Consider the following 24,593-nt stretch of genomic DNA (forward strand, 5'->3'; position numbering starts at 1 on the left):
TTTAGAGTTTGTTTGGGTAACGTTACTGTTTGATCATGGATGCTGTTAAGGTGGTACTCATTTTTACGTTTGTGCAAACGCTTTTGGTCTGTTTGCATTTGCAAACACAACTGCTGTATTATACGTTTTGATCATTTCCGTTTATGGCTTCAATATTTCATTCGCACTTGTGGGCGGCGCTGAAACGCTCCTTTCATCTGATTGGTCGAATCGCTCCACCTTCAACTCGGTCTTTCCATTCTTTCAGGCAGAATAAGAGTCAGTGCGAGTGAAGCACTGTAATGTCTAAACCACCGCTCACTGTTAATTAGCATAATATTTGAATCAGATGATGCTGGCCACATAATTCGTGCTGCTGCGACTTGCAAGAGACCCCGTTAAATTATTTCTAGGTTATAGTATTGTATAAATATTGTCCCACTGATAAAAACCTTGGATAACATTGAAGTGGAAATAAATATAGATTCTCTGATGAAAATGCAAGCGTAAGTGTCTTGACTGTGAGTGTTAATGCATTTAAGAAAAATAGCATTTAAATTATAATTTTGCCACAGTTTTTGCTTGAACATGTTATACATATCTAATCATTTCTGTAATACATTTTCATTTTAATTTTGCAACTTATAAAGCGTTAAAATTAGTTTTCATTTTACATATTAAAACTGGTGTATGAAATGGCAAATGAAAATTATGTAATTTAATTTTCATTTTCATTTTGCACCAAACATTGCACAAATGTATTGGAAAATGAAAATGTAAATACAGAAATGCATTGTCATTTTACATATTGCATTGTCATTTTGCATATTACATTGCAAATTGAATATCGCTACCCATGTGCTTCCATAGCTCTATCTCTTCCTTTGGCTTGCTCCCTTTTATCAGGGGTCTCCACAGCAGAGTGGTCCTCACAACCGATTAAAGAGAAAGTGAAATAGAAAAAAATTGGGGGGGAAAGCTCAATTGTTTTTAATCAATGTATATTGAATTATATTAAAAGTACAATTCAGTATAAACTATATATATAAAAAAACAGCTTAAGCAAATAAAACACAACCGTACAGTAGTAAAATTATAAAAAATTAACATTTTGATTAGTTCTATTTGTTCTTGTTTTTCCATTTAAAATTATATCATTCGGTTTACATTAATGGATGATATCAGTAGAGTATATGGGTTAAATATATGAAATTTTCGTTCAATGCATATTGTTACCTTTATCTCTTTCTCTGCCTCTCTTTATAAAATATTGAATTATAACCCTTATAACTAGAAAATACATTAATGAAAAAATATGAAATTAAAATAAAAAGAGAAATTCCAAAAAAAAAAAAAAAATTAGAGAGACAGGCTGAAAAACGAAAACACTAAATCCAGATTAAAGGCTAAATCGTTTTATTTGACAACAGGCATATTGAATTATATTACATGCACAAAATGCAGTATGAAAACAATATTAAATAGTCATTTGTATCAAAAGCGAGATTGATTTTTCTTGACTCCATTGTCATGAATTCATTTTACACGTTTGTAAGAAATACATTACAAAAAAATATTGTCTGATCATGTCATCGTGTGAATAAAGAATATTGATATATGACACGATATTCCACCGGAATGTATGACTAATGTCAATAATACACGGAACAAAAATACCGTCGAACCGCTTTGAGCGGTCCGTGCCTCAAATCTGTCCCCCGTGCGTCACGTGTGAAAGACAGACTTTCACTTATATCAACAAATATGGTAAGTTTATGTTTGGAAACTTTAATTAATTAAAAATGACTTTAAATGGTGTGTTTAATAGCTAGTATTCTCTCTTCAGCCGAAGGCAGCGACAGTGAAGGGACAGGTGGAGAAGACTGTTCACCCATTCAGCAGAAAAGCGCTGTCATCAAACAACAGCGGAAAGAAAAGTATGAGTCGTTTCTACTTCACTTTTACATTTATTCACTAAAATTTTACTTTTTATGCTTTTACGCCTGTAAAAGGAATATGTCTTCAAATCACTTCTGGGTTAAAGGGTGAAAAGGGACAGCGGCTAAATTTGATTGGTGAGTAGTTTATTTTTATTTTGCACTGTCTTTGCATTAGCAAGGAATCGGAAAGCTTTTTTTTTTGTTGTTGACCGGTTTGTCAAAATATATTTGTGTGTTATACCCCATCTAACTTAACCTGTTAATTGTCGGTTCCACTTTTTGAGCATAGACGTGAAAATGACATTTCCAAATTAAACTGGTTTAAATTTTGAATGCTTTAGTACACAGACTTAAGGTTGGTCTCTTTTTAAAGCAGACGCTTTTGGCAGATTATTGTAGAAGTGAAAAAAGTTATAAAGATTATATAACAAAAAAAGTTATGGAAGTTTAAGTTTATGAAAATAATTTAAACATTTATATTTTTACTCTAAAACTGCTAGAAATCAAAACTAAAATTCTGAACAAGTTATGTTACAAATTTTATGTTGATATCTCAAAAAATGAGCTTTCAAGTGAGATTTTGTTTGGGCGTAGTACCAAGCTTTTTTCACTAGATGACCATCAAACCCCATTAGTGACCATTTAAGGGCGCCATCATTTCCATAAATGATGTGAGTGACCTTAACATGTTTTTACATACTTTTCTCAATATTTATGAAGTGGACATCACAATCAGAAGTATTAAGGGTCGGTATGGCAGTATTTGATTTCAATTCAACCTCAAAAAACCCATAAAAGACATGGTACGAGAACCCTGGACTTGTGTTATAGTTCAAAATGCATCAAAAAAGGTTATTCTACTGTTTTTCTATACATTAAAAACACTTCTAGATATTTTGTTCTCAAGAAATACAATGGATTTTATCTTTTGAAGACTCTCCATGGAAAAGATTTTTCATCTATAGATTTCATCTATGCATCACTATTTCAAAGTAAGATCAGAACACACTCTCTGACTCTGATGAGTACTCTTCTTGCATATTAATAAACTACAGTCTTTAAGCTTTCCAATGATATATAGTTTGTCAAGATTACTTTAGATTCAGACTAAGATATTACTGTTTAAAACATGCAATAGCAAGTGGGCCCGCTGGTGGAAACATTTTGTAAACATTTTAGGAATGTTACTCTGATGTCCTCTGATATAGTAACATTCGGGGGGGGGGGCATTAGATGACTGTCCAACTAAAACCTTTCAGAATAATGTTCCACGAAACTCATACATATGACGTTTTTGTGCTAACATTTTGGGAGGTCGTTATTAAAGACCACATCACTTTGAACGAGTGTTCAGAGTGATCAACGTGTGTTCAACGTGTACTTGTAGAACATTTGTTCATAACTTTGATAGAACCTTATCATGATAACATTCCTATAAGCCACTTGACTCATTTTCTGCAGGTGAAGAACTCTTGTGGTTCTAAAGCCAGCTGGACCCTGACAAGTCAGAATACACCAAACAAGATGCTTGTAATATAACCGAGAGGTATGATCGTCCTATAACAAATGTTTTTTTGACTTGTAAAGTTCTCGATTTAGTTGAAAATGCTGTAAATTGAGAAGAATAAGAATAAAACAGGCATCTCGGTTCATGTCCTCTTTCTCAGGTACCTTCACCGGTTTGACAGAGAGAAAGAGCTCATTATGAAGGCTATGGCTTTGGTATGTTTCCAGTGTTCGCATGAACTTTTGTATAGGTCTTCTTAATCTTTTTTTGCTTCCTTACATTTAAAAGTTTATATGAGCAGTGCTGAGAATGCTTTTATAAAATGTTTCCTGCATGTACATGTAGCTACACATATATAGCTTATTATGCTTTTCCAAGGTGAGTACATTAGAGCAAGAATGTGCATCCTTCTCAAGCCAAGCAAAGATTTGTATTGGTTTAATTAAAGTCATTCTTCATTATTAACCCTTTATTTCCATTCTGTTTGCATGATGTTCTTGTAAGGGAAAAAATGTGTTTGTTACCCTTAGGCAACATCACGCTGTATTTGGTTAGAAGTTGTCTCTCTTTTTTCACCTTCCAGAAATCCCTGATATCATCAACTTTAAGGTATTAACTGCTTAAAAGTATGTTCTGTAACACTTTTTATAGCAAGTCATCAGATTTAAAGAATTTCTGTAACTAGCGATGTGAAGTTCAACGCTTCAATGCTTAACGTATCAAATCTGTCTAAACTTGAGCCACATTTGTTTGATAGAGAGTGGACCGGTGACCTCAAGAAACTTCCCAACATTAAGATGAGAAAGGTATTGACCAAAGGCTCTGATAGCACTGTGTCTGCAGTTTCACAAGATAAACAAATGGAAGAAGAGAATTAGCAAGATGCATCTCTGAATTCTGATGCAGACCTATAGTACTGTGAGATTACTGTAGAGGAATAGACATCATGCTGTGTAAGGACCGAAAGAGCACGGCGTTACTTTGTGTTACTAGTGCTTCCTAATAGTAGCCAGAGTGTACTGAGCCTCTTGCAAAAATATGTTGTTGAGAAGAAGCATGTTACTTATTCTCTCAGGTAACGGTATTATTAGTTCATAAATAAACAGACTTTGAAACCGTTTGATACATTCACTGGTTTATTGTTTCTTTTATAATGTGCATCTGAGTTGTGAACACTTATGTTGATCACTAAAACTCTTGATCCTGCCATGGCACTATGTGTGCTTGCTTAATAATTATTTTAATATATCAAAATCACCACTGCAGAAAATTACAATACAAGTCAAATCTGCTGAATTCTTTCTGAATAACACTTGGCAAAACATGTTCACCTCTAAACCTGGATATTGAATCTGTATACAAATCAATAAACACTATTCTGCACAAACCCTTCAAAGCATACCTCCTCAAAAGCTGCACAAGTTTTTAAAAAGAAAATAAAAATAGATCCTGTACTTAATGCCATCCTGGTTAACATAGTTAACATTTATTTTTAGACAGATAAACATGCCAAAACATGTCTATTAAAACAAGATAAACCAAGAATGGGTAACACTTTGTCTTTTTTACACTTACTTACTATATTAATAACAGTAATTTTTTGATAATAAAGTAATTCAATTATTAATAGTTATATTAAAATATAAGAACACCTTAATATAAACACACACACTTCCTGTAATATCTGCCATATCTATCTGAAATTGAATCTCCCATATAAATAAAAATGTGTAATTATGCTAACCAGGATATGGATATATGGTGTCTTCTTTGTCAACTGTAAACAAACTATAAACAAAGGAAATATATCAAGAACTAACATTTCTGTCAAAAAAAAAAAAACACATTTATAACCGGTCTTCATACAGATCCCTGAAAACTAAGAAACTGTTAAAAAGCTATTTATCAATGTAAATTTAACTTGTATCTTTGGTTTGTTGAAGACTTTAAATAAATGTAATTCTATTTCATTGTAAGGTGACTCTTCTGATCTGGTCCTGATCCAAGAGTTTAACAGACTGATGAAAGGACAGTTGAGGAAAGAGCCGAAGCTCTAGAGCAGGTCAAACTCAATTCGTGGAGGGCCGGAGCCCGGCAGAGTTTAGTTCCAACACACTACCATGTAGTTTTAAAAACAACCTAAATGACTTGACTAGTTGGATCAGTCGTTTTTAATTAGGGTTGTATCTAAACTATGCACGCAGGGCTCCAGCCCTCTCAGAATTGATTTTGACCCCCCTGTACTAGAGGATTGGCTTCCGTGACTTAAAGGGATAGTTCACCCAAAAATAAAAAATTTGATGTTATCTGCTTACTCCCAGGGCATCCAATATGTAGGTGATTTTGTTTCTTCAGTTGAACACAAACTGAGATTTTTAGCTCAAACCATTGCAGTCTATCAGTCTTAAAATGTAAGTGGATGGGAATCACGGCTAAAACATACAATAATAAAAAAAGAACATACACAAACAAAACCAAAGTAAACCCTGCGGCTTGTGACAATACATTGATGTGTAAAGACACAAAACGATTGGTCTGTGCAAGAAACTAAAAAGTATTTCTATATTTATTTTTACCTCTGATTCATGCAATGTCCTGGAGTATCCCTTTAAATAATGACTGCTGTAACGGCCGTGTTCACCTCTGGTCCCCGTTACGTTCATATGTTACAGAGTTTTCTCTAATCTACGAAACGCCAGAGAACAGCTAAATCACTACAGAACATGTTATGAATGTAAGAATTTTTACATCTGACCAGTGAGAAATATATGTAAGCTATATAATAGGGCTGCCAATCAATTAAGGCTAGACACCACAGATGAATAAGATAAAACATTTAAAGAAACAGTTCATCCAAAAAATGAAAATGCACTCGCTCTCAGACCATCCAAGTTTGTTTCTTCATTAGAACAATTAATTCATTCAACAACTTAATTAGATTTGAAAAAAATAAAATAAATTAACTTTGTTGTTTGAACCCATTCACTGGTGAGTAAGTGAGGAAAAAACAAACTCATCTTGGCCTGAGAGTCGATTTTCATTTTGGGAGGAACAGTTCCTTTAACTAATAGATACCACAAATCGTCCCCTGTTGACTTAAAAAAAAATTCCTGAAATGTTATGTTTGAATATGCAAATTAAATGTAATTAAACAGGTTTGAATTTGCACAGGTTGAAAATTTTCTGACATATTACAGCCAAAAGTTTTACTCACTTAAAATCAGAAAATACTGTCAACAGTAAGAAAAAGATTTTCACCATGTTTTTAGGAATAAAATGTGTAAAATCAGGAAAATTATATATGAACAAACCCTTCAGTAAAACCCTTTAGAATATACTATAGATAGAAATAAAACTGTAAACTTGGTGCATGAAAAAAAATTATTTACGAGAAAGATGTTTGAAATCTAAAGATGCAAACAGATAAAGTGCAATAATAATAATAATAAAAACATCTTTTGGATGTTTTCTTTACACTAGTCTGAAACACACAAATAGCACAAAATCTACAAAAACAGACCAGTGAATGAAAAAAAATTGTGTCTTGCCTTTTTAATAAGTCTTTGACTGGATGATATGACTGGAGAAACACAAAAAACATGAAGGTTGTTTAAGCGTAGATGGCTCAGACAATAGGGAAATGCCTTATCACACTATTTACTTTTGGACTGGGGGTATGACTAAATGCGGTAATGATTTTACAACATGTTTTGTAAAATTTTCGTTATAATCTGACAGCCCTATATAAACTTCTTATATAAGCTTACCAACCCTCTAATAAAAATAAAAAGTGCTTTTGTTTATGTAAATCACATCACTTTGGTCAAATCCACCACCAGGAGCCCTTTCCTGAACTTTTCAGCTACTGAGTCTCAGGGCACCAAGCATCCATCGTCAAACAGGGGTCATTTCAATTGCTCCTGTGTTAGTTTGTGTCTGAGGTGCAGAAACCTCCTCTGCCCCATGCGTGCCATTGCTCTGGATGACAGGGGGCGGCCTGTTCTCTCCTTTGCGGACGGTGTCGGGGCAGTCCTGTACAAAGATGATCCTGTTGAAAGCCTTCAGCCTCCTCCAGAGCTGCAGGTAGACTTTGCACTGAATGTACATGAAGATGAGTCCTCCAGCAAAGCCAACCGCCACCACGATGAGCTTGGTCCAGAACGGCCACTCCAGCACCCCTACGGCATTGAGAGGGGACAAACGCACCAACGCTGTGTGTGCAATGACAGCATGGCATGGAATTACAGCACTATATTATATGTGATCCTGGAGCACAAAACCAGTCTTAAGTCTCTGGAGTATATTTGTAGCAATAGCCAAAAATACAGTATATGAGTCAAATTTACAGATTTTTCTTTCATGCAAAAAATCAATAGGATATTAAGCAAAGATCATGTTCCATTAATTCCATACAAAAAGATGAAGAAGACACAACAGAGCATGAAATGACTGATGAATATGAATTCCATACTGTAAATATGTCAAAACTTCATTTTTGATTGGTAATATGCATTGCTAAGGACTTCATGTGGACAACTTTAAAGGCGATTTTCTCAATATTTTGATTTTTTTTTTTTTTGCACACTCAGATTCCAGATTTTTAAATAGTTGTATCTCAACCAATTGACCTCCTAACAAACCACACATCAATGGAAAGCTTATTTATTCAGCCTTCAGATGATGTATAAATCTCTGTTTTGAAACAATTGACACTTAAGACTGGTTTTGCTGCACAGGGTCACATATTATCTTAGAGCTACTCTGAAGCAGGATTGCTTCTGACGTGGCCATACAAGGGTTTCCACTGAAACACTGACGCATTACACAACTATACTATTGAATTTAATGGTGCAGCAAGTCATTTTTTTCCTGCTATACTTGGACTACACACTGACACTTACTGGCCACGATGAATTAATTTTTTATACATCACTGCTGCTTCATATTCAATAGATTTTCAAGTTGAGTTCTATGAGACTTTTAGAACGTAAATTACATGCAGTGAAATTATACCTCAAATGTAAATTGTGCTACAAATTTGCTATAGTGTAAATGAAACTGTTTAAAAGGAGGGTACCCATGATCAAACAGTCAAAAAGTCAGCCTGACTGAACAGCTCTTTTACCAAAAACAGGACATTCTTCGATTCTATATAAATAACATTTTAGTCGTTTTTGGTGCATTGGAAAGGCAGCAAAGTAATATTTCAAGTTAAACAATAGATTAGATTAAGCTCAGATCAGGATTATTATAGTTAACTAAAAATAAATACAAATTGTATATATATATATATATATATATATATATATATATATATATATATATATATATATAATTTATTAATTTATTTTTGGTTTTCAAGGCAATTATTCTCATTTTTATTTAGTTTAACTTGAAATTAAAAAAATAACTAATAGAAATGACTTAAACAACAAAATGACTTAAACTTTACAATTAAAATGGAAAAGAAATCAAAATATTATATGAATCAATTCAATATTATATTAATTCTAATTAAAAATATGAATCAGAACTTAAATAACTGTCTCTGACCTGCTGACCAACCTAAGATGCTTAACTTGAATACAATGTGTGTTTTTACACTTAAAGTAGTTGAATTTGAACTTAAGCAGATGTTTTATTATATTATTATTTATTACAAGTATTTATTAATATTTTTAATAATTTTTTACTTTCAGATTTAAAAAGTTTATTTTAATTGTAGTTTAATTTTTAATTTTAGTTAACAATAACATAACTTCCCCCCCCCCCTTCATTTCATGTGTGTACATGATTTTATAAACATATTTTGTGATGATTCTTTATCCTCTTATTCAGATTGTCCATTACAACATTCCAGCTGTACTATACTGAATGATATAATAAGTGGATCACACAGCAATACTGAATAACAATGCACTGCATCTCATGTCCTCTTGCAAACACCAAACCCATGCATGTCAGTGTGTTTACCATTGTTCTTGCCTTGGCGAATCTCTTCAGTCGTGCGGTCAATCAGAACATAAAGTGACCAGATGACACACACCACAGCAGCCAGGTGAAACATCACAGAGCAGAAGATCTTCCGCCGCTCGCTTGTAGACATCTGTAGCTTTTCCCACTAAAGAAGATACAGGACTTTTTGAATGCACTGCCTTCCTCTAATTATTATTTTAGCCACAATGTGGCAGCACTACATGCTACATGTACACGCTGACCTTCACAATATTTCCACATTCAGAGTAATCTGCACAATAAACCCTGAGTTTATTTTATTAGCAGTGTTTACTAAGGCAAGCATAACTACTATTATTGTTCATTATGAAATACTCCTTCTTGAATGACCCCCTAATCATTATACGTTGGTGTGTAACTCAATCGTCTTTTCTGCTATGGGCATAAATGAACTAGTTTGCTTTTTAAATTATTGCTTTGTGCTCTGTAGATATGATTAAAAATGATGAAAGTCACTGAAAGAGATTGTACAGCTCTACATGCGTCGCTAAGGAAACAGCACAGTAAGGTGTAATGAGAAGCAAGGATGAAGGCGTAAACTATATGTGCTTTTCAATTATATTTGTTCAGAATACTATTATATTTCATTTATACTTCGAATTGGGAAATATCTCATGGAAGGTTTTTCAGGCCCAAACCAAGAGATGGTAAACTATTACATATTGTGTTCAACTGAGTTTTGCATAAGCCTGACCTATAATAACATGCTTATAGTAGCATATTAATGTATTTACATCATTATGATGCTTAAATCACACACCTTAAAAAATAATCATAAAGAGTCAAATTCTGGTCAAATTAAAATTTTATGCATACACTACCATTCAAAGGTTTAGGGTTGGAATTTTTTTTAAAAATGTTTTTGAAACTAGTTAAACATTGGTTTTACTGTTTGAATATACACAGCCGTTTGTGTTTGGTAAGATTTGTTTATGTTTTTGAAAAATGTCTGTCGTGCTCAACAAGTCTCCTCCCAGTGGGACGCGCCCGGAACACCTTCCCGGGAAGGCGTCCAGGAGGCATCCGGAACAGATGCCCGAGCCACCTCAGCTGACCCCTCTCGATGTGGAGGAGCAGCGGCTCTACTCTGAGCTCCTCCCGGGTGACTGAGCTTCTCACCCTATCTCTAAGGGATCGCCCAGCCACCCTGCGGAGAAAGCTCATTTCGGCCGCCTGTATCCGGGATCTTGTCCTTTCGGTCATGACCCAAAGCTCATGACCATAGGTGAGAGTAGGAACGTAGATTGACCGGTAAATCGAGAGCTTCGTCTTGCGGCTCAGCTCTTTCTTCACCACGACAGACCGGTACATCGACCGCATTACTGCAGAAGCTGCACCGATCCGTCTGTCAATCTCCCGTTCCATCCTTCCCTCACTCGTGAACAAGACCCCAAGATACTTAAACTCCTCCACTTGAGGCAGGAACTCTCCACCAACCTGAAGTGGGGAAGCCACCCTTTTCCGACTGAGGACCATGGCCTCGGATTTGGAGGTGCTGATTCTCATCCCAGCCGCTTCACACTCGGCTGCAAACCGTCCCAGTGCATGCTGAAGGTCCTGGCTTGATGAGGCCAACACGACAACATCATCCGCAAAGAGCAGAGACGAAATCGTGTTGTCACCAAACCTGACCCCCTCCGGCCCCTGGCTGCGCCTAGAAATTCTGTCCATAAAAATCATGAACAGAACCGGCGACAAAGGGCAGCCCTGCCGGAGTCCAACACGCACCGGGAAACAAGTCTGACTTACTGCTGGCAATACGAACCAAGCTCCTGCTCCGGTCGTACAGGGACCGGATAGCCCTTAGCAAAGGGCCCCGGACCCCATACTCCCGGAGCACCCTCCACAGGCCGCCGCGAGGGACACAGTCGAATGCCTTCTCCAAATCCACAAAGCACATGTGGACTGGTTGGGCAAACTCCCATGAACCCTCCAGCACCCTGTAGAGGGTATAGAGCTGGTCCAGTGTTCCACGGCCTGGACGAAAACCACACTGTTCCTCCTGAATCCGAGGTTCTACTATCGGCCGGATTCTCCTCTCCAGTACCCTGGCATAGACTTTCCCAGGGAGGCTGAGAAGTGTGATCCCCCTGTAGTTGGAACACACCCTCCGGTCCCCCTTCTTAAAAAGAGGGACCACCACCCCGGTCTGCCATCCCAGAGGCACCGTCCCCGACTGCCACGCGATGCTGCAGAGGCGTGTCAGCCAAGACAGCCTCACAACATCCAGAGACTTGAGGTACTCAGGGCGGATCTCATCCACCCCCGGTGCCTTGCCACCGAGGAGTTTCTTGACTACCTCGGTGACTTCAGCTTGGGTGATGGACGAGTCCACATCTGAGCCCTCAGCCTCTGCTTCCTCAATGGAAGACGTGACAGCGGGATTGAGGAGATCCTCGAAGTATTCCTTCCACCGTCCAACGACATCCCCAGTTGAGGTCAACAGCTCCCCACCTTTACTGTAAACAGCGTTGGTAGGGCACTGCTTCCCTCTCCTGAGGCGCCGGACGGTTTGCCAGAATCTCTTCGAGGCTGACCGATAGTCCTTCTCCATGGCCTCACCGAACTCCTCCCAGGCCCGAGTTTTTGCCTCCACAACCACCCGGGCTGTAGTCCGCTTGGCCTGCCGGTACCTGTCAGCTGCCTCAGGAGTCCCACAAGCCAACCAGGCCCGATAGGACTCCTTCTTCAGCTTGACGGCATCCCTTACTTCCGGTGTCCACCACCGGGTTCGGGGATTGCCACCTCGACAGGCACCGGAAACCTTACGGCCACAGCTCCGAGCGGCCGCTTCGACAATGGAGGTGGAGAACATGGTCCACTCGGACTCAATATCTCCAGCCTCCCTCGGGATCCGGTCGAAGCTCTGCCGGAGGTGGGAGTTGAAGATCTCTCTGACAGGAGACTCGGCCAAACGTTCCCAGCAGACCCTCACAGTACGTTTGGGTCTGCCGAGTCTGTCCAGCTTCCTCCCCCGCCATTGGATCCAACTCACCACCAGGTGGTGATCGGTTGACAGCTCCGCCCCTCTCTTCACCCGAGTGTCCAAGACATACGGCCGGAGGTCGGATGAAACGACCACAAAGTCGATCATCGACCTACGGCCTAGGGTGTCCTGGTGCCACGTGTACTGATGGACACCCTTATGCTTGAACATGGTCATGGTCATGGTAAAAACAGATCATATTTTTTTTATTATCATTTTTTATTCTTTGATGAATAAAAAGTTCCAACGAACAGCATTTATTTGAAGTACAATGTTTTTACTGTTTTATTAAAAGTATTAATTTCTTATCAGAAAAAAAAAATATTGAACCCAAACTTTTTTACAGTACTGTATGTTGAGATGAGAGGGATAAAGGAAAATTTTGTTGAAATTTGATAGCATAATAGATAGATCTAGATAGACGTGTGTATGTGTGTGTTACCTTGCGCAAAGGTTTGAGGTGCGTCTCCATGATGAAGTCATATTTGCAGAGCTCACAGCAGCGTGTATCCGAGCTCTTGATCCACTGGTGCAGGCACCCCTGGTGCACAAAACGCAAACTTCCCGTACAGTGGCAAGGTGTGATGAGCGGACACTCCTCGTCACCTTCACAGTGACAGATCCTGCACAAACGAAAACACCTCAGCGTCTCGCTCGTTCACCCTCTGACTCTCATCCATCTCTACCTCGCTCTCTCTCTCACCTGCACACCTCTAGTTCATCATCAGTGCATGCTTGTTGCGTGGCACCATTATGATCAGTGGGAACACTGCATTTAAAAGGGGATGGGACAGACATGTCTGGGTCTCCTGAACCTCTTTCCTCATATGTTTTTGTAATAGGCTCTTCCTCCTCACTATTACTATGCTCATTGCCTTTTCTGTGAGTGGCTGCCTTGCTTTGGTCCCCACGCTTCTCCATTTTTGATAACTTTTTGTGGGCCCTGGTGTTGGGACCCTTGCATAACGGTGCCTGGTTCTCCTTCTGTCCCCCATCTGAGTTGACAGACATGAGCTTAGTGGTTTCTCGTTCCTCACGGGGATGCGTTTTCGTGTGTTGGCTGCTGCTGCGTCTCCGTCTCGCTTTCTGGCGACTCCAGGAGCGAGCTTCTCTCCAGCGCTGCTCGTCCTCTGAGGACGAGTCAGAGTGTGTGTGCGTTTGTCTGTGCAACAGTGAATGTCTCGGTTGGTCCACGCACTCTGTGGCACACCCAACATTCCCGGTGCTCTCCCTTCGCCGTCGGATACGACGTTTGACTTGCCGCTTTGCGGTGGGGGCGGGGTCGGAGGCAGGGTTTATGGGCATGACGGGTGTAGTCTGATCTGAGCCATCTACTTCAAGTTTAGTGTGACCACTAGAGCTGCACAACAAATACACACATATAAAAACAAAAAGATGAAGAAGACACAACAGAGCATGAAATGACTGATGAGTGGAAAACATAATGGACAAATAAAAACTGAATCTCTATTGAACTTATTATTGGCCTTATTTCCTTACAATTCACTGTTCTTCAATAATTATTTTAATACAGAAAATCAAAAAGAAAATGTGGCATTCGAAACATGTAAATTCAAATCTTTTTACATACCTACAAGAGCTATTGATTTGTACATACAGAAAAGGCTACTAGCGATATTACTTTTATTTAAATGAATTTAATTTAAATTATTCCATTCCAATACAAAATGGTGCATAACAAATTCATTTATTTTGCATTCTAAAATTAATTTAATAGACACTGATTTATAAATTATTCTATTTTCATTGATCATTTAATTTAAAAGTAATAACAAAATATTTTATAACAAATTATATTTTGCTAATTTGTTCTTAATTTACTAGAAAAAAAATTCATGACATATTATATTTTGCACTCATAATATTTAATTTAATACAATATGTTTGATAAATAATATTATTCTATTTGCCATTCGGAAATTGAATTAAAATGTCATAACTGAATACAAAATGTTTTATAAATTATATTATCCCATTCTAATTTAATTTAATACAAATGTTTAAAACATAATTATATTCATATATTCATATTTTGCATTCTTAATGTAATTTAAAACAAAAATGTATTATAAATTATATTATTCTATTTTGAATTCACAATTTAATTTAATTTAATTTAAATTGAATAATTTAATACAAAACATTTAATCAATTAATTATTGTTTCTAGATTTAATTCTAGATCAATTCTAATCAATTCTAGTTTGCCTTTTTAATTTAATACAAACTGTTTTATAGATTACATTATTTTACTTTGTATTTGTTATTTAATTTAATTTTTCAGAATTGAATACAAATTGTTTTATAAACTGTACTATTTGCAGTTTTTAATTTCATTCATTTATAATTAAATACATTTATTGTATTATAATCTTCATTGATCAAAATTTCTGTCTGCTTGTTTTACGCTTTTAAGCAGAAAAAAGAAAGAGTGCAAACTTGTGATCTCAGACTTTTGGTCTCCACCGCATATACCTTCAAAGACACTGACCTTCCAGAGCTCATTCCATAAAATCACATGATGTGTGAACATGTAGATGAGCAAAGCACCGAACACAAGCATGATATCCTGCAGCATCGGCCCATGACCACTCACTCACCTGCATATGTCCTGGGAGGAGAGTGTAACCGACGTTTGAGAGATGCTGTTCAGCACGGCTCCCGGGGTGGAAGTGCTCACCTGAAACAACAGGTCACAATAACATGCATGTGCAAAACACTTACTTGTCGTTAGGGCTGCTTTGAATAATGATGGCGTGGGTGTGGGTGTGTATGTTACCTTAGATATATTGCTGGATCGACTTCCTGATCGCCCAGGTGCTTTCTCACCCTAAAGGAAACAAAGAAGATTAGTAATATGCTTTCTCTAATCCACACTGAAGTCATACTTTCAGTACTTTTAGTATAAAATACTTTCTCCTATCCCAGCTTAAAGTATACAATCAATTATATGAGCCATGTGAAACATTGCTCTGTTTCAGGCTCAATCAGTGGCTTGTCCGTTGGTTTAATATGGGAAACCTGTTTGGTACTTTCATTTTGGTGATGCTAGTAGAGCAGAAATTAAAAGCGCTGTCAAGCATAACATACAAAGCAACAAAGAAAAGTTGGCTTTTACAGCAGTATTTCTGTCACATGTTAGAACAGATCTTTAATGTGACTGCAGCTTTAAGACAAACCAATCCTATTACTAAAAATAACAGCAGTGTCCTAAGACCCATCTACCTGCGATACATACACTATGTGTAACTAATGAAAAACGACTAATCATTCAAGTCCTCACTCAAGTGTATAGAGCTCAACATGAAATTAAAATTGACCCTATTTATTTTCTTCATGCATGTTCCTGGTCTGACTGTGAATGTTATTCACAATAAACACATTTGTCTTTGTAATCTTTAATTATAATGTAATCACTTTCTCTTTCGCTAAACTGGCCAAACAAGTTATTAGATGATGTTAACCAATAGCTAAATCTATTTTAGCAAACTCTAATATGGCTTGGATCCATATCCTTCCTCAATTTCCTTTCACTCAGAAATACATCATATTATGAAAATTAAATTCATGTTTTCTTAACAGTTGTGTGAACAATGCATAGCATGTCCATCACAATTTTTATTTTATTTTTTGCATAATACAATAACAAAACAAACTCAGACTAATTAAATATTGGTTTTACACTCTGAATATGCAACCAGTTTAATATATATATATATATATATATATATATATATATATATATATATATATATATATATATATATATATATATATATATATATATATATGTAATGTTTTTAAATAAAGTCTCTTATTTATTTATTTATTTTAAACTATTTCCTATTGTGATATAGTTTAAAATGAAATGTGATGCGAAGATGTATTTTCAGCATCATCACTCCAGTCTTCAGTGTCACATGATCTTCAGAAATCATTCTAATATACTGATTTGCTGCTCAAGAAACATTTCCGGTAATTATTATGAATGTTGAAAACAGTTGTGCTGCATAATATTTTTTTGGGAAACCGTAATAACATTATTATCACTTTTGAAAAAATTACTTGCAAAATAAAAAATTCATTCATTCATTCATTATTCATCATCGTCTACACAGTACTGGTTTAGCCACAATAAGTCCAAAATCAATATTAAATACAAATGGCACACAACAGAATTGTTGACCTTTGATAGTTGTTTTAAAAAATGCTGAATGCTTTGTTTTGCCAGGCTTTTGTGAAAACTGATCTGTATTAGAATTTATTGTCTTCATGTGCCTCAGGCAGAGCTGACTCCTCCTGGGCTTTTGGTGGGTTCACCTTTCTCTCTGGTCCACACCTGGCCCATTATTAACTTAACTATCTTTCCTTCAAGCTAACATGCTAAAGCACACACACAAATGATCCTCTGGGGATCGCTATCAGTTTGAGAACACCATACTAGTGCATGTAAGGTGTTGCAAGCGCACAAACATGATTATTTTGCAAATCAGGCTTATACAGAAAAACAAGTCAGACTATAATGATGGAAACTACAACATCAACTTGAAAAATGTAAATTTATTTTGTTACCAGTAGACCTAACTGGTTTGTTATTAAGTGTTTTATTTGTTTATTTATTTATTTTACAATTTCTTTTTTTATATTGAACTCTGTTGTCTCTCTCCTGAAGCGACACTATACCACGGTGAATTATTAATGCGAAAGCCAACAGACACCAATATTTGATCAGCTCATAAATATTTTATACACCCGCAGTGTATCTTTTAGCCAGCATGCAGGTGCAACTGCATCCTCTGAGAGAAAATGATATTATTCTAAACATGTTTTATGATTGTTTGACATCATTACCATGATAATCATGTTTGCGCTCACATGAAATACAGTCACCACCAGTGGAGTTCACCCACTCAACCAAATGTGGTTTTCAACTCACACCTTCACTTACAGAACATAGGGAAGAAAATCAGACATGAGTTATCTTTAATATCTTAAATGTTTCTGCTAAATGAGATTGAGAGACTTTCAAAAACCACTAGCCTTCACATTTCAAATTCACATTCATTTTATAGTTGTATATTGCCACTCCATCAACAGCATATGTATATATATATTTTTTCTAAGGCATTTTTGGAAAACCATCTGAAATAATGCTGATACTTGAATGAAACAATTAAAAACTCCATGAAGCCCATGGGCTATAAAGGAGCAACATCTGAGCAAATAAATTTACTCCCCTGGATGCTTTCCACAGGCTTTAGATTTATATTCAAGACACTTACTATGGTGTGTAATGCACTTAATGGATTCTCTTTCTACATAAAAGCCTTCCAGTCTTCAGCTTTTGTACTGAAGATAACATGACTTCCACGCTGAAAAATAGTGCTCATTCCTCTAGTCTAGAATTTCTATACTCCGACAACACATGTAAAATGACCTTCTTATTGATATTTTCTCATTGTGGATGCAGTCAGCTCATTTATAAACAGCATCACAGTTCTCTTGACTGTTTGACTTCACAAATTATAGATTTTCTGTTGCATTCAAAATAGCGTATGTATGGTTGCTTATTACAGAGCCCTATTAAACAAATGCAGCTTAATATAAATCTCAATGAAGGCTTTTTAAAAGGGAGCATTAACTAAGGTCATATCAGGTTTCTGGTGGTTCATGTCTCATATAATACTGTACTGCTTCACCATCCGAGAACAAACCTATAACCGCATCTATCACCGAAGGACTCATTTGTGACCCTGGACCACAAACCCAGTTGAAATTGAGATTCTCATGTGATATTCACATCTTAAAACTGAATAAATAAGCTTTCCATTGATGTATGGTTTGTTAGGATAGGATATTATTTGGTCGAGATACAACTATTTGAAAATCTGGAATCTGAGGGTGCAAAAAAAAAAAAATTCTAAATACTGATAAAATCACCTATAAAGTTGTCCAAATGAAGTTCTTAACAATGCATATTACTAATCAAATATTCATGGAACATTATCTTTACTCAATATCCCAATAATTTTTGGCATAAAATAAAAATCTATAATTTTGATCCATACAATGGCTTTTTTGGCTAATGCTCAAAATATACCCCAGCGACTTAAGACTGCTTTTGTGCTCCAGGATCACATTTCTCCTAAAACTTTCCTGTCTGGAAAATGAATAATTTACAGAATCTAGGTCACAGTAAAAGCTGACCAGAATGGATCTACATTCTAAAATCTAGTTTCTGGCTAATAGTAAGTCCTAGACAAATATTTTTTAGCCTTGACCCTTAATGCTAGTTAGGATCAAATATCAAGTCAATGTTCTAAGATCAAGGTTCATAGGTCATTAGTATTGTTTGTCTCTCAGAATTGTCAAATTAAAATGGAAAGGCATGTGTTATATCAATAAAAACAAAACGACAGCTTAAAATAAACATAAAGTCATTTTGATTAACAGTTCAGCAAATGCTGCTGGTACATTCCATGAATTGTAATAAGTTTGTTTATTTATTTATTTATTTTTATGGGGTCAGTTTGAGGTCAGCAAGACGTTTTTTATTTTTTTAAAGAAATTAACATTTTTATTGAGCAAGGATGCATTAATATTAAGAAGCAATATTTCTTGAGCAGCAAATCAACATGTTAGGAAAACTGGAGTAACAATGCTGAAAATGCTGAATAAACTACATTTTAGTTTAGTTTATATGATAATAGAAAACATTTATTTTAAGTGATAACACTTAATGTAAAATGTATGTCCATTTATGATTTACTTTTAATAGTCAGTGTAATACCTCTAATACAGAACATATACTTTATACAGACTCAGTGCATTCTATAGAAGGAAGTTCAGTTTCAGTTTTATTTTATTTGTAAAGCTCTTTAAACAATACACATTGTTTCAGGGCAGCTTTGCAGAAATGTTTCAGTGTAATATTTTTATAATACCTTAATGCCTTATTGTTCCAATTGAATAGGAAATGTTTAAAAGACTCGATGTATTAATATACAATATAGTATAGAGTAGTTATATTTGTCAAAAATATAAATGGTCAACAATTAGACATTTCATATACTACCAGGTCTGGGGTCAGACTCTCTTGTGCTCATCAATGCTTTATTTATTTGAACAAAAAGAAATTATATATATATATTGACTTCAGACAGATGGATTTAAAATTTCAGTCACTACCTACCCCAAATCAGTTTACCTGCCAAGATAATTGTAGAAATATATAAATATAGAAAGTTATGCTATAATACTAATCATTATTTTCCTAGTGTGCATTATTAGGTATTATTAAGTATTATTAAGGTCTTTCATCTCTAAAATCTTATCTGCATTACATGCACAAATCACAAAACAACAATGTAGAATAATACAACCAGAAACATCCAAACTGACATTCACTTACCCATGAATTCACTCCTGTATGTTTTATGAGCTACCAATCTGCCGAGCACTTCTGCTTGCTCCAAAGGCCGAGGTAAGAGCACACAAGCATGTTTATTTGGATTAACTCTAGCTGCTTCTCTGAGGTATAATCTGTGAGCGGTTGGTCTATCTCTGGTCATGCATTCATTTAGATACACAGGGTATTGGATTCACACAGTTTTCCCATAAGATCCTACTCACATCTTTGTCTGAGGTAGTGTTTTCTAGCTCTGCCATCTGGAGTTCAGCCTAGTACAATAACAAGAGTCTAGACTCATGATTCTGCGTCAGAACAGCTGTTATTTTATAGATAAGCCTGTCAGTGTTGGATCCAAACACACTTACGTATGCAGGTGCACATACAATGGTGACCATCCCTTGTGGTTTGTGTTTGTGTTGTGACAGTGTGCCTGCAGCCAATCACTGACCAAGATTAAAGCCCTGGCTGCCATTCAAAAGCTAACTATAGTCACAGGTGCATCATGGGATAATGTGCTGATGAGATACACCTGGTCACAAACTACAACTCACACGGAATCACAAACATCTACCCAGATAGTAGCACAGATACTATATTTTGCCGGTTCAGTATTTTGAAATGGTTAACAAGACGACTGTAAAGACTTATTCAAGACACTCCAACAGACAACTGTTATGCATATGCACTCATCTGTCTACAAGAGTTTCAGATACACACCTGTTCAAAGTTATACAATACACTTCTAACACAAAAAAACAGGTGACACTGACAGTGTTCTTGCCATGAAAATGATAAATAGAAGAATTCAATTATAAAGAGATAGCAATTTCACTAGAATTGTCTCCCTTACACTAACAGGTACTTCACAAGAATGTTTCTACAGAATAGCAGCTACTGAGTAATTTCCATTTTCATAAGCTCTAAAAGGTGTGTCAGAACACTAACCAGAACAGTAATATTCATATACATATAAATATCACTGTTTTACTGTATTTTTTATTAAATAAATAAGCATAAAAGGCTTTCAAAAGCAGAACCATATCTTACAACCCCTACATTTTGACAAATAATGTACTTTATAATAAGTAGTAGACACTTCCTCTCTTTAACAACGCAGCATCCATTTTTAAAGATCAAAGGTCATGACAATCCTCCAGGGGAGCCCATTTAGTACCCTTCATGTTGCCAAGTGAATGTGCATATGTGTTTGAGTATGTGTGTTAAAGAGTGTTGGAAGGTGACAGCTCCAGCAGAGAATGCAGTGGATTAGACTCCCGCGAGTCATATTTAGTGGCCAGAATATCTCAGATACTTGCTCTTTTGCCTTAGGGACGGCAAACACCATATCGACTTTATTACAATGACATAAAAACCACAATACCTTAGCAACCGCCAAGCAACACACTAGCATGGTGGTAACTTTTACACAAAACACCACACATATTTTCTTTCTTAAACTTCTAGCTTTTCTTTTTTCCTACAATTTTCTGCAATTATCTGAGTTTGAACAGCTGAAATACACTTGCAAATGCCATCCATGCATATTTTGTTTTCTATATAATTTCAGTAATTCTTTAGTGAATTGAATTTAGTGATTTGTCTTTTTTTTTATTGCATCCAAATTGAACTGAGAATGCATTTAATATTGCAGTTCAATTCCTGAATTTGAACAACTGCAATGAGTTTAATTTTGGCCTAAAAAGGGAGGTTAGTCAAGACTCTGAAATGAACTTTGAATGATGGCTTCGCAATGCCTTCACTTAAAGTTTAAAATATTTTAAAAGTCTTAATTTTTATTAAGTGTCCATGTACCTCAGATTTTAACGAATGTTGAATTTCTGAATTATACTTCAATGAATTCTAGTCCTTTAATTCCATTTTAACTTCCTGTGGGGTGTGGTCAAGTCAATATAAATGCATCCTAATGAATTGTAAGGGAGCCAGTTATTAGATTTGGCCCAAATTCAGGCATGGTATTTCATTCAGGACATGCAAATCTAAATGATTCAAAGACAAATGATTTTAAACTTCCTGTGGGGCATGGTCAGCCAAAACATACTGAAGATAGCTTTGCTTAGCCAGACATCTACACATGACATGACAACATGGAACATGTTTTGTTTATACCATTTAAGGGGCAAGTACATCTAAAGTCACAATAAAGATCACTGTGGAAAAGGCATTAAATAATTGCCCATCAGCACCAGTGGCCAGACAGATGCAGAAAACACCTCAAAGAAATTTTTCGACAATTAGATAATATTCATAATTTCTGTCAATCCACAAAAAAAGTGATAAATGGTGATTATTTCACAGACATAATAATATTCAGCTATGCTCATGGTACTACTAAGCCTCTAAAACAAAACTCTAAATATATTTCATATTTGGTGCCACAAACATGCAAAAATTTGGCAAATGCAAAGATCAGTTCCTCAAAATGATTGGAGCTGTGATTTTAGACAGCACCTGACATGTTTGTGTATGATATGCATCAAGCTGTCAGCAAACAGACTGCCTAACAATAATTCTCACACATTGAAAAAAAAAAAAAAAGGTCCTGGATATTACAAACATTCACACCGTTGAAGCTAACTTAACTGCAAACATGCTACAGTGATTCGTTGGAAAAGCTTTTTTTGATTTACAATATACTTGAAAGAAATGCCAATGACCCTGAAGAGGCTGAAATATATACTGTTCTATTTATAGCAGCAATTTCTTTGCCAATACAACATCGTCCAGCTCCTGCTCTAGGCTATATTTCTGTTTAGATTGAGTCATTTTTTTATCCTCAATTCTGAAAATTAAAGCAGAAGAATTTGCTTGCTTTGGCACTTACAGTAAATCTTACCGATTCATGCAAACTAAATATCAGAAATGTCATTATAGGATAATACTCACAACTTAGAACTTGTGCAACAGTAACCATAATGAAAATGTATTATTGTGCAATACAAATGTTCTAACAGACTATAATAACCATATGGAAAATTATGGATGGCTACATCTTCATCATCAACAACAAACTATGGTATTTGTTATGAAAACTCCACATATATCACAGATTCTCTGTTTTAAATGTCTGTACTTGCCTCATTCTCTTTACTCTTGTCTCTATTCCGGCTAGAGCTTTTGGCGGTCTCTTTGGCGATGGGCACGACTGATATCTGATGCACAGGCATGCTAGCAGTGTTCAGGACTGCGGGATACCTTGCTGCCTTCAGCCCACTAAAGACAACAGACTCACGCCCTCCTGAGGGTCGGCATGGAAACAAAAAATATGACCCGCTCCAGAGTTCGTACACGCGCTCCTACAGACACATGCATGAAATCAGGTTAAGTATCCTGGGTGAAATCTTCTACTTAAGCTGCTACTGAGAAACATCCAGAGAGCTGGTCGTCACATCCCAAAAAAAGCTGAAGCCAACCTCTCTCATTCTACCTGTGTTATCTGTGACAGAGAGAGAGAGACAGAAAGAGCTCATTTAAATTCTACTCTACCTGAGAGCTGCAGTGATGCCTCAGTTTGTAGATATGTGTGTGCACGTCTGTTAACCTGACCTGTAAACATATAGCAGAGAGGACTTAGTGGTTATAATAGCTCTAAATCTCCTCCCTCCAGAAGCAGCGTGGGATGGAGCAGCCAGCTAATCAGCTTACAACCCCAGGGGCTGCACACAACCTCGGCTACTGGAACACACACACACACACACACACACACACACACACACACACATGAACACTGGACAGAACAAACTAGCTGGTAACAGTTGATGTTAAATGTTCAATTTATACAAACAGTTGATGAGAGCTACTCTTTCTCAGCATGTATGTACATGTATGTATTTTGTGTATTCAACATCATTCTGGACACACTTACTCTTTCTTTAAAACTTTCCACATTTATAATAATAGCAATTCCCAAGTATGGCAATTATGTAGAGGACAAACAATTTTTGAACAGACCAAAACTGCATTTGCTTTTTCATGAGGCGCATGCTGGGATGCTCTCTGAGGCTTGATTGTTGTTTTTTCTTAAATATCCGGTCCAACACTCACATGTAAAAAAAAGGTGTGTATAAAAATATATATATATAAACATTAACATTTGTATAAAAGCACATCTTTAAGTATAAAAGGGTGTGTAGGTCATGATAAACATAAATGCACACAAAGTGTGTAACTTCTAGTGTCTACAAAAACAGGTCACATTCTTTTCACACACTATTATTGTCCAATCATTTTGACTCATACAAATGCAAATAAGAACATTAACCCAGGCTTTACAAATATACAGTGTGAAATCTCTTAACCTGACTACTCACATCTGATTACCAACCCATAAAACAAATAAAGGAGCCTGTAAGATACATAACTATAGCACAAAAGCCTGTTAGTAGTGCTTAATTGAACCTGGATTTAAAACTACTATCATACTTAGAAGAAGATATACTGAGAGATTCAAGAGATAATTTCAATCAATTACATAAACCTAAAGTAAAATCAAACCTGGAACTCATTTTCATAAATTGCACATAGGAGGGAGCCATTTCTCTCCCACATTATTACAAACAAACATACCTTTTCTCTCCCATCTTTTTTTATCATACCTCAAGGCTGTCCACTTATGTCTGATTGTGATGAGTTTGTTACGTTAAATGCCCTCAAGAGGCTATTAAAAACAAAACACGTCTCTTTTTTTCAAGAACGTGAACATGCAAAGGTCGAGATA

The 24,593-nt window shown here is 36.2% G+C and overlaps 1 protein-coding gene and 1 long non-coding RNA gene across 3 annotated transcripts; one reads left to right on the forward strand and one right to left on the reverse strand.

Annotated features, from left to right (window-relative positions):
- Positions 1-1,615: 1,615 nt before the first annotated feature.
- Positions 1,616-4,035, forward strand: LOC132141805 (uncharacterized). The gene is made up of 5 exons (XR_009433926.1): positions 1,616-1,746; positions 1,826-1,890; positions 1,924-2,054; positions 3,587-3,641; positions 4,010-4,035. It is a non-coding gene; the product is annotated as an uncharacterized LOC132141805 (long non-coding RNA).
- A 3,268-nt stretch (positions 4,036-7,303) lies between these two features.
- marchf1 (membrane-associated ring finger (C3HC4) 1) lies at positions 7,304-23,548 on the reverse strand. Of its 2 annotated transcripts, none has more exons than XM_059551914.1 (8): positions 23,363-23,548; positions 22,954-23,172; positions 15,227-15,277; positions 15,048-15,127; positions 13,131-13,787; positions 12,870-13,050; positions 9,400-9,547; positions 7,304-7,637 (listed from the first exon to the last, which is right to left on the reverse strand). In XM_059551914.1, exons 2-8 carry the CDS (start codon positions 23,041-23,043, stop codon positions 7,321-7,323), a joined length of 1,524 nt encoding a protein of 507 aa, XP_059407897.1. In that variant the 5' UTR covers positions 23,044-23,172; positions 23,363-23,548; the 3' UTR covers positions 7,304-7,320. The 2 variants fall into 2 exon arrangements, with proteins under 2 accessions (XP_059407897.1, XP_059407899.1); XM_059551916.1 differs by having other exon boundaries at positions 7,304-7,604; positions 23,363-23,546.
- Between the last annotated feature and the right edge of the window lie 1,045 nt (positions 23,549-24,593).

The sequence above is a fragment of the Carassius carassius genome, chromosome 6 (assembly GCF_963082965.1).
Source record: "Carassius carassius chromosome 6, fCarCar2.1, whole genome shotgun sequence".
Taxonomy (NCBI): domain Eukaryota; kingdom Metazoa; phylum Chordata; class Actinopteri; order Cypriniformes; family Cyprinidae; genus Carassius; species Carassius carassius.